This window comes from Agrilus planipennis, unplaced genomic scaffold, assembly GCF_000699045.2.
Source record: "Agrilus planipennis isolate EAB-ADULT unplaced genomic scaffold, Apla_2.0 scaffold2, whole genome shotgun sequence".
NCBI classification, from domain to species: Eukaryota; Metazoa; Arthropoda; class Insecta; order Coleoptera; family Buprestidae; genus Agrilus; species Agrilus planipennis.
Window position 1 is genome coordinate 2,921,541 of NW_020442464.1, and position 16,731 is coordinate 2,938,271.

Genomic DNA, 16,731 nt, shown 5'->3' on the forward strand with positions numbered 1-16,731 from the left:
GGTCTAGACCATTGCTTAGCATTCGGGAGGACGCCGGTTCGATTCCGGGTCCGTCTGCCTTGGTCCAAGTTTTTCTGTAGTTTCCTTGGATCATTTAGGCAAATGCTGAGGCAGTAATATTCCACATATAATCTTTCATTCTCTTCTGTCTTCATTTCGTCCGTCTCATCTTTCTCATCCGAACCACCACCCACCCATTCCCACGATTCCTGAAAGTAGGCTGAAGAGGGTCTTCCGCCCTACCTTCCAGCGTAGTCCGGAGGGACTGCTCGCCCACCAGCATTGCTGGCTGGTGGGAATGAAACACCCAAAAGTTTTTTTTTTCTGGCTTTAGGGAAATGATGATGATGTCAATTGTTGTTTTGTATATTTTTATGAAGAATTCAGATGAATTTTGTGTTCGAATAAGTAAAATTAATGTACCTACTTAATGTCTAAATTATTACCGAAAAAGGAAATTCTTCTATAGCAGCCTTTTCTCCATTAATGATCCTTTCAAATCGATTCCTTTCCGTCCGTACACGCGTCATATGTTTAAACGTGTTTTTTCTATTAATTAGACCAAATCCTTAAACCAGTCAGCAATTGTTTCAAACTATTGTAGATTATACTAATACAGAGTTAAAATATTTACCAGAATTAGCAAACAGGATAATCCAAACACTTAAAAATAACGGAAGAAGTAGATTTTGATACATGCCTGACTAACAGTACGGTATATGTGCACTGATTTGTTTACACAAATATTATAAAACTTAAGGTATATAACAATATGCATCGCAGTTTCGATATATTTTATCATCCCTTATTAATCGAATGTCAAAATAAAGTAAACGAATTAATTGCTAACGCATTTATTATGTGATAGCTATTTTTCGTTTCCTTTTATACTATAAAACAATGCCGTATACTCAACCAATTCAAATAAAGTTCGTTATTAATGTATATCATTAATACATTCTCAACGGTTATCAGGAATACCGAGTTCTACTTTTTACCATTTAGAATAGCGTCAATTAGTTATAATTTTAGTTGAAAAAACAATGTAAAATCAAGTAAATTTTTAGTTTATTTATCATCTGTTTCTCGAAGCATTTAAGAGACAATATTGAATGAAGAAGAAGTTTAGTTAATGTATGCATGTAGTTATAATAATTATCTTCATTTTATACAGATGTATATAAATCAACTTAATAATATCGTTGATGTAATTAATACATAAATATTTTTTCATGATTAATTATACATCGGCAATTTCATTAATCCATTTCCTGAAATGAGCCACATTGGTGTACTTTGTAATTGTATTTTTTTCGCCGCATTTCTGTAGATCGTGTGACACAATTCCAATCTGTAACGCCTTTCCTATTAGAAGTGGATATCCCGAATCCTCCTAAAAAGGTTATAGATACGACATAATTACTGAAAACGTATTACAAACAGACAACATAATAATATAATAAATTAATGTATGTCAACTTTACACCGCAAGGGCCATTCTTTTCGTTGAAGGAACAAATAATTTCTGAACCGTTTGAACATTCCTTTCCAGTTAATATCGAAACCTCTTCGAGTCCAAGAACAGTCGATATGTCTCCACCTCTACTCTAAAATGAGATAAATGCGGCAATTGTGTTAATTGTATCTAGAAGGACATTCGGTAATAATGTACAAGAAAGAGATAGATAGGTGTAACTGAAATGGTTCTAAATCCTCAATCAATTTGTTTTACTAGTTTTATTAGTTAGTTACGTCATATGAGGTTAATCACTAACCATTTTACGACATAATCACTATAATAATAATTTATTGTATCTACATCACGACTAGAAATGCACCGGACAGTGATTTTGCCGGATTCCTGATAACCGTGAACCCGGCATTAGCAGGACCCGGCAAAACCACAACAGTTAATGGTTCATGTCTTCGTTCTCGCGGGCTTTGCATGAAAAATCGTCCTCGCCAAAGTTCTAATGTCCTTTCTGTACACCTGACAATGTATGACATTTATAATATTAGTTAAAAAGTTAGGTTAGGTTATCAAAAGTTAGGATAACAAAAATTGATATACTTCATTTACTTTCTCTAGCGGTGCTCCCCTTCCAGGATCGTGGATGCGCGCTGGCATAATCGTAGGCAGAGAAGAAAAAGCTCATTATACCCTCGACTCTTGTTCATTAAACATACTTTTTCATACAGTACCTGCCAAAACTTTTGTTCAATCATGAATAGTAGTGCGAGTCGAAAACAAGCGTTAAAGCCTTTAATATGTCTTCAAATATAAATAAACATCTCGTTGATATTTTCAGTAGTAAATGGTACCAATAACAGCACATTTGAGCAATGCAATTCTAGTGGACAAAATGGTCAATTTTTCCGTGCAGTACTGTACGGATTATACGCTCCTCACCGGTTAAGAGTTTGGCCGAGAGTTGTCTCCTTTCTTTTCTGGCCTAGTGCTGTTCTTTTCTACTTTGCGCCGGTCAAACTGGAGGTCACATCGCTACAGAAACTAAACGAAGACGACAAAGGTATAGAAGAAAGCTTCTATGAATTTACAGAACGCTGTTCATTTCATCTTAAGTATGCAATCACATAATGATTCGTAGAATATACAAGATTTTACCTGTCCCCACACGACAACATTTCCTAACACTTTTGATGAAAGGGCTGTACCTTCTTTAGCTAATTTCACCGGCTGTATGTGTAAACTCCAACAAAAGTTGGCACGAACCTGTACATGTGAAAAAAGAAAAACAAAACGTATTTTTTATTTGTAGCAAGTTAGGTGGCATTGCATCATGAATTTATGATTTTAAATTGGATTGTGATTTCGTTTGATTATTAAATTGATTGATGTGACTTACTTTTACTAACCCAATATTACTGTAATCTGTTAGTGGATCAAAGTTTGGATGAATAACGGTCATAATGACTCTTCTTACATTTTTCATTTTATAACTATTCCTTTTTACAGATCCTGCTATTACCTGACCAGCGACAGTTCGTCTAAAATTATTTAATTAATTATTTAAAAGTACAAACCAGTGTAAGTTTTTCCGTAACACGTCGTTGAACAGACTAGTAGATAAATTTTGCCATTACAATTTTTAGATTTCGTTTTTTAGGTCAATGATCGTGATAAAATCAGTAGCAGTAGGGATATCACGCATCATACTTTTTCTATCATGTAATGCATACTTACTACATACCCTATGAGGCAATTAGCAGTCGTTAACACCCATGTATCACTGATAATAGTACCTCCACAAATTGGAAATCGATTTGTGTAAAGTATACGTCGATAAATGAAAACCTTAAACACATTCAACCATTTAATAGAATAATGTTTCAGAAAATATCTTATTGTTAAATAATTTATGAGAATCTTGTAAAGTTACTACGTATTTGTCCGTGCTAGTTGAGCAGTTGCAAACAGAGCTTACCACAAATGGAAAATCAGTTGCTTTTGCATCTTTTCCACCAAACACTGTGTCAAATATTGACAATTCTTTGGTTACCGACACACATTCTGGTGTTGTTGTGTCTTCCAAATCACCATCTAATTAATATATATTTAAACAATGTGTGCACTTATTTGAGCAAAACTAAATTATTTAGTTAATAGGCCAAAAAATTATAATAATTATTTCTTGGTATGCTTACCGGTACTAAATACGATTGCTAAACATACTAGATATACTGTTAACACTACTTCAAGGGCTGCTTTGCATTTGAACATTTTAGCAGTTTGGATATTGTATGAAATTAATTGCTACAGTGTAACAATCTTATACTATCCTATCCTATCGCTAATGTAATCTCGAATTATTATTTTATTACGAAAATTGAGAATTGTGAAATCAAATGGTCAAATTTATTACATTGTTTCCTGAAACAATTCTGTTGATATTTTTAATTACTAAGTGAGTACATTAAAAACCGAATCTTGAATACGGTTTTATGTTCACGATGTATAGGTAGCTTAGAATGATATGAACCCCCAAATACGCGAGAGGCGGGGCTTGTCGCATTCATTTTACACAGATGGAAAACATTGGCCTAACTGATGTTCTATTAATTCTAACTGTGTGCCTCGCTATACAGTCAGGGATGGAGATGAAATTCCAGATAAACTTTAAAAAGTGACAACCGAAAGCAAAGGTGCATGTCATTCTTAATTGCTTCTACTATATCTTTTTCAAAAATTTGAAGATTTGGTAAGCATTACAGATTTAAAAAGACGCAGAAAGTATCGGTTCTTTTTTGTGTAAATTTCGCTAAGCGCACAATTCTAAATTTATTTACTTACCAGTAATAATAATAAATACACATCCAATAGAATGATACTCAGGATTAGATATAAAAGTTCTATTAATTATAAGAACCTTTTGAAGATTTTCTAATATGTTTTACTTCCCGAACCTGTCAATCCTTTTATACTTGAGTAAATATAATTTATAAAATAAGTGCACGTATATAATAATTTGGTAGTTTTTATTTATATAAATTTTACAAAATACTTTTCTCGTACGTCTATCACAATACCCAGATACATCTAATCGTAGGGAGCTATTTACACTCGAAAATACTTTTACAAGCAAGAAACAATAACTTTTACACATTTAGCAACTTAATTCTAAAACAAAAAAAAAAAGGAAACGGACAGGGTGGGGAAGTACCTATACACGGAGCAACTTAACTGTGCCAGCTATATTTACATAATAATATACGTAAGAAAACTCATGTCTAAATCCCTTTAATTACAGGTTGAAAGATCCACGTTACAGAATAGGTAGATAGTATATAATATTACATACGTATGTTAGAGAATGTTATTATTACATGGAATCAATTAGTCAAGCTTTTTATAGATAGAATACTGAAAGCATTCCTAACAAAGAATTAAACCGAAACGTTGTATAACAGATTTTTTTTTAACATTATATATAGATATATATTTTTTTGCTATTAAGTAAGCTCTAGCGAAACTTTTTAGAGAAGGTTACTTGAATAGAAAAGTCAGCCCTCTATGCTGAAACGGAGCGTGGCTGTACATCTGTAACAAATTAAACAAAAATATTACTAAATATCATGAAAACGAATACTTTAGTTTTCAATAGATCCTCTAAAGATTGTTCCCATTTGTACAAAAGTACTCTTATCAAAAAATGTCAAAAAGGATCTATGGGGGATGAAATCAAAAATATTTTACTTACAGTGTGGCCTGACTTCAGATTCCTCGGAGCTTGGCATGGCTTGCTGTTCTTGCATTTCAATAGCTTGTTGCTGTTCTTGGGGAATTGGCTGCTGCTGCTGGGGTGGTTGCTGCTGTTGCTGTGGGAGTTGGGGTTGTTGAGCGTGTGGTTGTTGTTGTTCTTGTGGTTGTTGTTGTTGTTGCTGTTCTTGTGTATTTGGTTGTTCACGTGGATCCTGTTGTTGTGGCTGGCTCTGTTCAAGTTGCTGAATGTGGACTTCTTGGGGCATCATGGGAACCGGGATATGAATGAGCTTGTCTGGTACTTGTTGATTTTCCTGCGGCATCACGTGGATTTCCCTGGTTTCTTCCGATTCAGATGGCTCTTCTGCAATCTGGACAATCATTTCATGGTTGGGTTGGAGTTTATTGATCTGGCGGAGAAGTTCTTCTGGAAAAGGAATTCGCGGCGGCATCATCATAGGGATGGCGTTTACAGGTACTCGTTGTTCGGAAGAAGGCTGGGATTCATCCTAGGAAACAGAATACGAATATATTAAGTCAGCTTTACGATCATGAGAGAACAAGATTACCTCTTTGGTATCGTCATCGTCTTGTTGAATATTGTTGTTGGCCTCTTGGACAGCGCGTTGGGCTGCAGCTTGAGCGATGGCTCTTCTGGCAGCTTCTTGGACAGCTCTCTGCACAGCTTCATGGGCAGCTGCTCTTCTGGCCGATTCTTCGCGGGCTTGTTCAAATGCAATTCTACGAGCTTCTTCCTGAGCAGCTCTTTGGGCAGCTTCTTGTGCTGCGGCCACTTGAGCGGCTCTCTGAGCTGCTTCCATCATTGCTATTCTACGGGCTTCTTCTCTTTGGGCTTCCATGACGGCAGCTCGTCGTGCTTCTTCTTCCCTTCTTGCGGCTTCGACGGCAGCGGCTCTTCGTGCTTCTTCCTCTCTAACAAAAGATTCTCTGCGGGCTTCCTCTTGAGCCATTCTCTCTGCTGCTTGTTGGGCGGCGTATCTCCTCATGTTCTCTTCTTGGGCTCTTTGCGCCTCCAATTGAAGCCTTTGATTGAGGATTTGTTGAGCAATTTGCTGCATCACGTGATAAGGAGGAAGAACTGTTTCTGTGTATTGTTGTGGTTCGGGCTGCTCTGGTCGTGGTGGTCGGAGAGTTTCCATGGGTTGTGGGACTTGCATCACTTGAGCTGGAGTTTGAGGAGCTTGATGCATTTGAGGAGTTTGAGCTGGGGTAAGGGGGATGATTTGGATTTGTTGAGGAACAGGCATCGATTGGACCATTTGAGCTTGTGGTTGAGGGTGGATTTGGATTTCAATCTGACGTTGTACTTGGAATTGAGGAACTTGACGTTGTACCTGTTGTGGCTGTTCAGGTTGAATTTGAGCTGGAAGTGGACGAATCATGGGACGCATTTGTTGGGGCATGTGGGTTTGGAATGAACCGGCCGGGCCAAGTGGAATAACCATTGGTTGGATCATTATGGTTTCCTCAGAGTCATCAGAGTCGTCTTCTTGTTCTGGCTCGAACTGATGACGAGCTTGCGGTGGAATTGGGATGCGCCTAAGTCGAACGATAATGTTATTACATATATTTAAGATATTTGTTAACTATAATTATTATACCTTTGGATTTTCCCACTTTCACAAATGATGACCATTCGTTCCCCAGTAAGATGTTCATATCTTGGATCGGTAGTGAGATTAACTCCGAACGGCAACCTAATGGTCTTTGGTTGATGGTCAACAACTTCTTCGGCACGTTTCTTTTCAACAATACAGTTCATTTTTGATCTCTGATTCTTCTCTACGAGAGCTTCGATGATTTGATCGATATCGAATGGAAATTGACTAGCTGGACCTGAATCATCGGATAAATCGTTTTCTGAAGAATTTTCGTTGCTTTCAACAGACTCGGTATCTTTTGTATCATCTTTTCCATTGTTGTTGCTATTGTTATTGTTATTGTCGTTGTTGTCGTCGTTATCTTGAGCTATGCCATTATCCTGCACCTCTTTGACTTTCTCCTCCGTGCGAAGAACGTCTGAAGAGGCTTGTCGTTGGATAGGTTCTTCCTAAAAAATAAATAAGAGGAGTCGTGTAATTGGGAACGATAACAAGTTGCATTAGTGCATTTTAGAAAAACGTTTCACTGTTCTTCCTCCATCAGGTTACCTAATTCTTATCACATCTTTCTAGTCTATCTTAATAGCTCATCGAAGAAGTTGCAACATCTTTTTATGTAAAGTCGCCTATCTTACTCAATTAGAGGAGACGAATGTTATAACAGCATTGTCGCTATCAACGGGTTGTTTTTATTATTATTATTAGATCCTAATTACAGACAATTACCATCCCCTCTCCGAATTTGGTGAGAGACGGGCAAATTGTAATTGCGTAAACGTGTTTTTAGAAACGAAAAGAAAAGAGGGAAAATAGCTAGATAGCAGATAGATCCGTCTTTCTCGCTTTTTATCATTATATAACAGACTTCGGTTGATAGGTGTTTTATAGGTACCGTAGCACCGTCAAGTTTTTAAGGTATTCTTTTAATGTTCGACTTCCTTTTCTTGCTAGTCGAGGTTATTCACCTCGTCATCGGACAAATGGGCCGTCAAAGTCTTCGTCTAAAGAGCGCGTACGTCGCTGCACTCAATTATTATTAGAAGTCGCTAAAATCATTTTGTATTTCACGCTTTTACCGTAATTTTCCTTGTTGCATTTCGCATGAGTACTCGCGCCTTTTTTACTTATCGTTAAGTAGGTAAATAAGTAATGCCACTCTCTCTCTTACATTTTGTTTTTTTTTTTTAATAAAATACAAAAACGTTATGGATCATCCGCGAGCAGATTTATTAAAAGAAATTGTGAAAGTTTTGCATGGAAATATTAATTAATGAAAGATTGAACGTGCAACATTACATTTTACATATTACAATAAATTGATTATATCGTAGACTAGTAGATATAAGAAGCGAATGCATTTAATTCACGATCTTTTGAACAGTTTTAATTGAGGAAATTGTGCAAGTTATACGTATATTATGATAAATTAGATTTATTGACTACTAGCTGTCCCGGCAGACTTCGTACTGCCTCAATCGATATATAACAGACCTAAATTTTTGTATAAAATAAACTTAGTTGACAAATGTCAAATATTATGGTTGCGTTCAGAAATTTAATTTGACAAAACCTAAGATTTATCAATCTACATAAAAATAATCTGAAAGATAGTTAACAACTTTCATATTTGTTCACCTTTTAAACCTTCCGTGGACTTCCACAAATAATTCAAGACCAAAATTAGCCAAATCGGTCCAGCCGTTATCGAGTTTTAGCGTGACTAACGAACAGCAATTCATTTTTATATATATAGATAGATAAAATTGTAGGTTTGGAATTATAAACTATTGCTAGATTAACAAAAGTAACAAAGCTAGTGTGACCATTTTAATCATTAAACAGTTTTTAGTGATTTTTAGTGCCTGTTACAAATTTGTTCATTTGCAAATTTAGTTATATTTTAATTTACCCAATAAGAAATTTTTTCGAAGGCATACATTATAGCCTCTAAAAATAACGTTTTCACCGAACTTATCCTTACAATGATAATTGCGATTGTTTTTTTCAAAGGTTTCTATTACTTTTTGGGTATTGTAGTTGGAGATATCAATGAGCGGTTAAGGCGGAAACCCTCTGTGATGTGAATTTTAAGTAAGAATTAAGCTAAAATGGTTGTAGATTTTCTTCAGTCGTTTCGCCGACCATTTGCGTCATCTAATATTAGTGCTCACTACATTTTATTGAATAGTTTGTAGAGGCCTTTAGGTATTTTTATTCTATTTCAAAAGATTACCACTGGAAATGCTTTAGCTATTTACGGCATATTCCTTATTCGTAATATAACAATTAAATGATGAGTTCAAGTTAGTTCATTAGATAAATAGATAGATAGATGTACATATATGTATATATATATAATAAGTAACTCAAAATCTTTCCTAACTCGAATAATTTTTTTAGTCACAAGTAGTAACAAATAAGTTTTTCACTGAATTCCTTCCTTTTTTACTGCAAGTGTAATTGTGTTCGTTCGTTTGACATTTTCTCATTCGTATTCCATAAAACGTGTCTGTGTATTCGATGTGTACAGTTTTGAAATCTCAGAGTGTCTTGCACACAGTTTAGAAAGTCTGTACGGCGGCGTACAATGTACGCAAGATTCGTGTAAAAAAGCTATTTTCAATTAAAGAACAATCCGTTGCACTCATCTGAAGGTTTTAATTTACGATTGCATGGTCTGAAATAAACAAACATCCATGCACTTATTTCGCAACTGCCTCGCTCAGTGGATCAACGAATAAACAAGGATTCGAAGTGGAGTTTATTAAATTAAAAAGTAAGCCTTTGCATTTAGGAGTTTAATTACTCTATACTGACGTAAGATTAAATTAAATCTCACGATATCGGTCTCTAAATTAGCGCGTCTGATCGCACGACACGTTTTGTATGTAACAACCGATAGATTTTTGATCAACAAGATTTGAAACTTTATGGTAATCCCCTAGTAAAATTGAAAAACTGTTCTTTTAAGCAAGATTAGAAATTTGTCTTATTTAATCGTAGAGATTAAAGTAGTTATTCAACGTTTTTTGTTAAATATAAAATTGCATTTTTTTCGTATATTAATAAATTAACAAATTCGACCGTTGTCTTGGTTTTAAGTAATGAGAGTTGGGTCATTAGAAATTTCTGCATTAATTGCTACGATTTGTTTGTAGATAAATAGAGCGTGTTTTGCTAATAATCTAGCAACATTTCGAAAATTGTTGAACTTTTGAAGTGGATTGTATGCTCTATTTGTGTTATGTAGGTACCTACAGTAAATAACAATTTACATTTCGAAATTTATATTTTAGGTTTCCTTGTGGGTAACGTCACGCTATAAAAGACCTTTTTGACTTTAAACTTTAGAAATATTCGATAGCAATTGCACTAAAACATAAATTGAAATTCGTTTTTAAATGAATCGTCACTTTGGCAGTAAAGGTAACTAAAACATAGACCTTCAAAACCGCCTCATCGTGCTAGAGATAAACACTTTTAAACATTTAACTTTTACTGAACTTAATAAATACTGTCATTAATTGCATACTAACTAGCGTTCAAAAAAGTGAATCAGAGTTTCTTTTTTAAGACTAACTGATTATGTATTAGTTTTCTCATTAGACCTTATTAATTAATAATTAGTTATCTGAATGAGAATACGCAACAAATCGCTATCAACTGCATCAGTCCAAAACCATGCGTATTAAACTTATTCATGGAATAACATCTCATAATCAGTATTAAACGAACGGCTAACATGGCCTTAATTTAAGCATCACACATATCTCTTCATCAGGCTTTAGCAACAACAACAACCACAACTGTAAAGAACGGTGAAAGCGAGAGGTCTTTGGTCTTTGCACTTCACGTGCGGATTCAGGTCGCATATATATATATGTGTATATATGTGTGTGTGTGTGTAGGAGACTGTAAAGCTCATCCTTTGACCCTAGAAACATAACTCATTCGATCTCTGTCTCAGATCTTTTCCTTTTGGACACTAAGTTCTATAACTGAACTGGGCTATCTAGAGATTTCATCAGAAATTGAATATAAATTAATAAGAAAAAAAAAATCGTGAACACTTATTTAAAGAATTATCTCTTAAAATATACTACGATTAGAATATTTTCCAGTTAATGTTATAACGTTCTTTTGATATCAACGAAAAAGAAAATAGATAATCCAGACTAAAAAGGAATAATTCGACATTGCAATTGTTATTTATCCTGAATGATTTTTAATTTAGTTTGACAACGTTTTGGTAACGGTTATGACTAATTCAATATTGTCCACAAAAGTATGTGCTTCACATTGTAGATAAAAATGAGCTAATGTGTATATAAATTGTTTACATTAAAGTGACGTTGATGGCAGGGTCCAGTTAACGTGTACCGATGTACTGCTACGTGCGATATCAAAACGAAAACTGAAGATAGATTAGCAGACAAAGAAGATGTCGGGGATAAGTCGGGCATCAACCCACGCTTATTATCTAAACACGAACCGGTGAAAGTTTATTTTTTCGTTGTAATAAACGGAGGAGTTGCAGTAATAATAAGGCGCGGTAATTTTCTTTGTATGCGAATGCAAAGATGAGACAGCAGTGGAAAAGTTTCTGCAATAATTGGAAAGAGCAGAGGTCGAAGTCCTGTTACATCCATGTATACTTATCACAATTAATACACCTATGCATAGTGTAATATTGTTATGAAAAGGTCGCTGTGTACATTTTTAATGCCTCACCCCTAAACGAAATTACGATTGTGGGCTGAATTTATTGTAGAAAGATATTCAAAACGTCATGGTATATATATTACAGTTAAAACCAGTTTTTAGATAAACGCGTTTTCCCTAGTTAGAACTAGTTTTTACTAAATGTCTTTGTTAAAACTAGAATTTACTAATACTCAAAATTTAATCAGTTAAAACTAGTTGGTACTAGAGAAAACGCCTTTTTCCAAAGCAAGTCAGTTAAAACTGTTCCGACCGAAGTTAAAGTTCATCGAAACTTATTCTGATTGGTTGCAATAGCAACTAGATCCTCAACCCTTTTAAATTTTAAGGTTGTTTGATTATTTTTTATTATAGGTTAACCAATGTTGCTTTTTTAAATTTAATGGTTGTGTTCTCTTGACTTGTTTGATTATTTTATTTACTTTTAATTAATATTGTCATTTTAACAACTACTTTATGTCGATGTTCAGTAAAATGTTCCTTTAGTGTAAGATTATTATTTTTAATAGGTGCATGGCTCTGTGTCGATAGATCTTTTTAATAAATATTTTTAAAACTACATCTCTTTCTCAATCCCAAATTAGTTTCTCTAGTGCTAGTTTTAACTAAAGCTCGGAGGGACAACTAGTTTTACCTGAAAATCAAATATATCAGTGATCAATTCTAGTTTTGACTAGGTATTTCTAGTTTTACAAAGGAATTTAGTAAAAACTAGTTCTAACTAGGGAAAACGTGTTCTATCTAAACATGGGTTTTAACTGTAACATTATTAGTATTTCTCAGACAATAGAACAAACAAAATAGCTCAAACCCCAACGCCAAAAACACGACATTTTAGTTGTCCGAAACACTTTTCGGTAACAAGGTTACCTTCTTCAGGGACTCAGTTCACTTCAGTCCCTTGTTACCGAAAAGTGCTTCGGACAACTAAAGTGTCGTGTTTCGGCGTTGGGATTTGAGCTATTTTGGTTGTTTTACAACAACCGCCAAAGTTTTTCCAATCTTCATTTTTCTAAGACAGTAGATCAATATTAACAAACGCCGTTTTGCATCCTGATCATTGGCTGATATATTATAGTTCAGCTTAAATCAAAAAATCACACATAAATACATTTTGAAATAGAGAGAGATGACTATAGGCAGTACCCAACTGGAGACTGTACTGACAGACACATTGCCGTTAAGATTTTTTTTGGTTGACCCCAAAATGGCGCTTTAGTATTGTCACGTATTACTAACTAACAATAATTTAGAACATTAATTCATTCGTTTAGTTAAATAGCACAAGCAAGCGCGACTTACCACCTTAAGTAAAGAGCAGATAATTTCGCGCGATTTCTAAAACTTTCTACAATTCACTTCCACACATGCATAGGTAGACACACGCACAAAACATGAAAAGGTAAAGAAGCAACATGTACTTACCATGTATGTATTATTATTTATTCACGTGTAAATATTCTCTGTCGCTCATCAACTTCTCGTATAAATGTCAGTGAGAGAGACCACTTCCATTGTTTCGCGGATTATCATTGTTTAATATCTTAGCAATAAATGTCACTCCTTATTCGAAATATAAATTCATACCTTCACAGGACAAGAACGATAGGATTGTCTTATGAGCCCACTGATCCTACAGGATTCTATTTAACTTTAAATTAACACCGATTTCTCTAAAACTACAAACCTCAGAATGTTTCCTGACATTTTCCCGGGAAACTCAGTTCTTTTTTCATAATTTTAGTTTAAGTAACTAATTTCAAAACTAAAGGGGGAGATATGTCGTTGCCAGACATTTCTTATAATACTATTTATGCAGAAAATACAATTTTGTCTACAAATTACTGAAATGTCAAGATTTATTATAAAGGCATTTTATTAAATAATAATTAATTTAATTTCTGAAAGGCTTTTTTCCTTTCTTTATGAATACGTTATTAAAGTTTTGATAAACATGGTTGTAACAGGTTTCCAGCTTTTGTATAGGTTTTAAACAGAACTGTAGTTAGTCAGTCAACTTTCACTTATGTAATGAGTCACTATAAAAATATTAGTTACACACTAACAGTANAGCAAATATTTAAAGTCGAAACTATTTTCCCCTAAAGCAATGTAAAATCACAATATGGCATATAGATTATTTTTTACCCTACGATGCTCCTACAATCAGAAGCAATTTCAATCAACAATTTATTTAATTAAAATCGTCGGTTAACTAATTTGTATTTTTTTCCATGTATGTCCTTTTCAAAAGTAGTAGAACTTCGCGAAAAATTGGTATTGTGTTTATCTATAGAAATAAAAATATAAGCAATTTAAATATTAGTAATTTTTAGTAATAGTTTTAGTTGCCTATTTTCCTCTTAGAAACACCTGTGTGATAACACACGAACTGATAAGAAAACGCGTTCAATCTACACAAATCAGAAGTCACGTTGTTTTTCTCTGATTGTTGTCAACGTGAGATCACGTTCTACCATAACCATGCAGACGTGTTTCGTTTATAATGAGATTTTCCTGGCAGTGTTTTCTTTTTCTTGTTGTTACTTTTTCTAATGAACAAGAGAGACATCGAGAGAATAAAAGACTTGCATGCTAGCGACATTGCTCTCCCAACCTAATTACTTCTTTTGTTAGAAACATAAGTCTTGAGAACTGAATTAATTAATCTGATGTTTTTGCAGTAGAAATTTCTGCACTTTTCTACTTAAAATTTTACTTAATGCACAATACCAATAATTTCTTTTGAATTTTTGTTCTAAATGAAATATAAGAAAAAATTTCTGTTGTAATGAATGATAACTATTTATAAAAACAAATTAAAATCGATTCATAAATAACTGAAATGTCAAGATTTATTATAAAGGCATTTTATTAAATAATAATTAATTTAATTTCTGAAAGGCTTTTTTTTTCCTTTCTTTATGAATACGTTATTAAAGTTTTGATAAACATGGTTGTAACAGGTTTCCAGCTTTTGTATAGGTTTTAAACAGAACTGTAGTTAGTCAGTCAACTTTCACTTATGTAATGAGTCACTATAAAAATATTAGTTACACACTAACAGTAGCAATATGTGTTTTTCATTATTATCATTTATTAACCTTGGAGAACATACAGTTAGTCATTTATATTACATTTGAAAGAAAATATACCCAGCATTGCTTATTCTAATGAGTATTTAGGGCATTTAATCCTTTGTTCAATTACTTCTTTATGAAAAAAAGAAAAGTTAATAGGATATGTGGGTCAAACTAAATGGTCAATTCATAAAAGGTATTTCCGAACATATATTCTGTATAATAGCAGTACCAAATATTTGAAATACACCCAATTTGAATGGTATCTAGGTAATAAGAATTTGGTAATATAAAACGATAATTCATTCACGGAATAAAAACTTGAATCATGTTTTAAGAAATGTTAATAATATGTTATGAATTTAGAAGAAAGAAGAGTTTCTTAATAGAAATTGGCACGTCAGGTCAGTAGAAACTTATGATTTACGTAAACAAATAATAATCGTACGTGAACCTAAAATGTAGGTACTTTTTTTTACACTACCGATAAATGTAGAGCGCAGTTTCTCGTACGTGAGCGCTTCAAGGTAATAATTAAATTGAAGTGAACTGTTTATTGTGTTATGAAAACAAGTTATTATAATTTCCTTTTTCTCTCTTTTACTTACCACGCCTCATTTTCTGCTCTGATGAATAAAGGAGTTACACAGCCCAACTGAGGCTTGCTGCATGCTTAATAACCGCCTGCTTGTCTGTCCGTCTGCCCTCAGAAAACTTATTTTTGTTATTATTATTGCGAAAGCATTAATAATCATGTAAAAAAAGAATAAGTAAGTAACATTAATTTAATAAAACGGGAACGCCTTTATTCGGTCAGCAGCAGAACTCTGCGTGGTCCTAACAAGTTGCAATTTATTTCGATCGCGTAATCGATCGAATAATCGCGAATTTGATCATGCTGGATCTCATCAGCGCGTCGCAGACGGTTTCGACAGACCAACAAGATCGAAATTGCGATCATTTATCCTGAATGCACCATACGCTCTTGTAAAGGACATTATTTATTTACCCAATTGAAATGTTCATTAATTATTTTGTTCTAAGCCAATAATTAAAAACAAGGAGCAAAAATAGGGGTTGTAGAATCACATCGATTAATGTTTTCATTTAATTAAAAAACTATAGTAACTCAATAATTTTTGTAGCCTCGAAAAACCCCCGCACACGGGACGAAACGTTGGTAAATTGTTTTCATAATAAACTAATTCTACAACCCCTATTATTGCTCCTTTTTTTTTAATACAAGGTACATTTTTTCCATTAATTTTAAACCCCAACTCAAAGTGGAAATACGTATAAAATCTCTTCCTTAATTATTTCGTTGTGAAACTGTAGTACATATAAACACCTGCGTATATTTAAAAAGGACAAGTTGATCGATTGGATATTATTAAATGGTTTAATCGTAAAATTAGAAATTTTACCGGTTTAGTTAAGCTGATGTTAATTTGCTAATTGACTTTAATGGCTGCACTTCTCCAAAAAAATCAGCTAATCATAAGCTGATATGATAATTACTACAGTAAGTGTTTAGATATTTAATGGCTGACAGGTGTTCCTCGATCATTAATACCTGTTAGACACGCTGTTTAAACTTTCAATTTAAATTTTTTATATATTATAACTAAGATAAGAAGTTAACTGATACAGCATGACGTATCTGGTCATGATTATTTATATAAAAATGTCTTCAGTGAGTCTTCTACGATATTCCGAATTGCCCTCGCCTCGCTCAGGAAAAACTAGTTATCATTCGAGAACGTTCTCGAACCTTTTAGAAAATTCTAAAACATTCTCGAACCCTGTAGATGTAAGGCATTCAAGAAAAATCTGTGAATTTCAGTAACATTTAAACCGGGCGTCGTAACTCAATTAAGGATTCTATATGTTGCCCTTTGGGGGGGATATTTTCTTAACTCCAATATCAATGATCTGCAACTGGAAACCCTTTTCATGGGCGGTAAATGAAAAAGTTATACTATATAACCCTCACTAAGCTACGGGATTTGGTTGTGGTGCTTAAGCAACACGTATGAACAAACTACACTTGAAATATAAATGTGAAAATTCATTTTTAGTTTTCCAT

General features: G+C 33.8%; 2 protein-coding genes across 2 annotated transcripts in view; both read right to left on the bottom strand.

The window, feature by feature from the left end:
• Window positions 1–1,147: 1,147 nt before the first annotated feature.
• On the bottom strand, window positions 1,148–4,396 carry LOC108739667 (kallikrein-6-like). The gene is made up of 7 exons (XM_025980929.1): window positions 3,667–4,396; window positions 3,447–3,562; window positions 3,213–3,316; window positions 2,868–3,009; window positions 2,627–2,734; window positions 1,485–1,607; window positions 1,148–1,393 (listed from the first exon to the last, which is right to left on the bottom strand). Exons 1-7 carry the CDS (start codon window positions 3,740–3,742, stop codon window positions 1,241–1,243), a joined length of 822 nt encoding a protein of 273 aa, XP_025836714.1. The 5' UTR covers window positions 3,743–4,396; the 3' UTR covers window positions 1,148–1,240.
• An 84-nt stretch (window positions 4,397–4,480) lies between these two features.
• The window catches only part of LOC108739589 (putative uncharacterized protein DDB_G0271606), a 35,940-nt gene continuing 23,689 nt past the window's right edge, over window positions 4,481–16,731 (bottom strand). The window contains exons 3-6 of the mRNA XM_018473597.1: window positions 6,844–7,292; window positions 5,791–6,781; window positions 5,220–5,730; window positions 4,481–5,059 (exon numbers count right to left, since the gene is read on the bottom strand). Coding sequence (XP_018329099.1) covers window positions 5,031–5,059; window positions 5,220–5,730; window positions 5,791–6,781; window positions 6,844–7,292 — 1,980 coding nt within the window. The 3' untranslated portion in view covers window positions 4,481–5,030. The remainder of the gene's footprint in view (window positions 5,060–5,219; window positions 5,731–5,790; window positions 6,782–6,843; window positions 7,293–16,731) is intronic.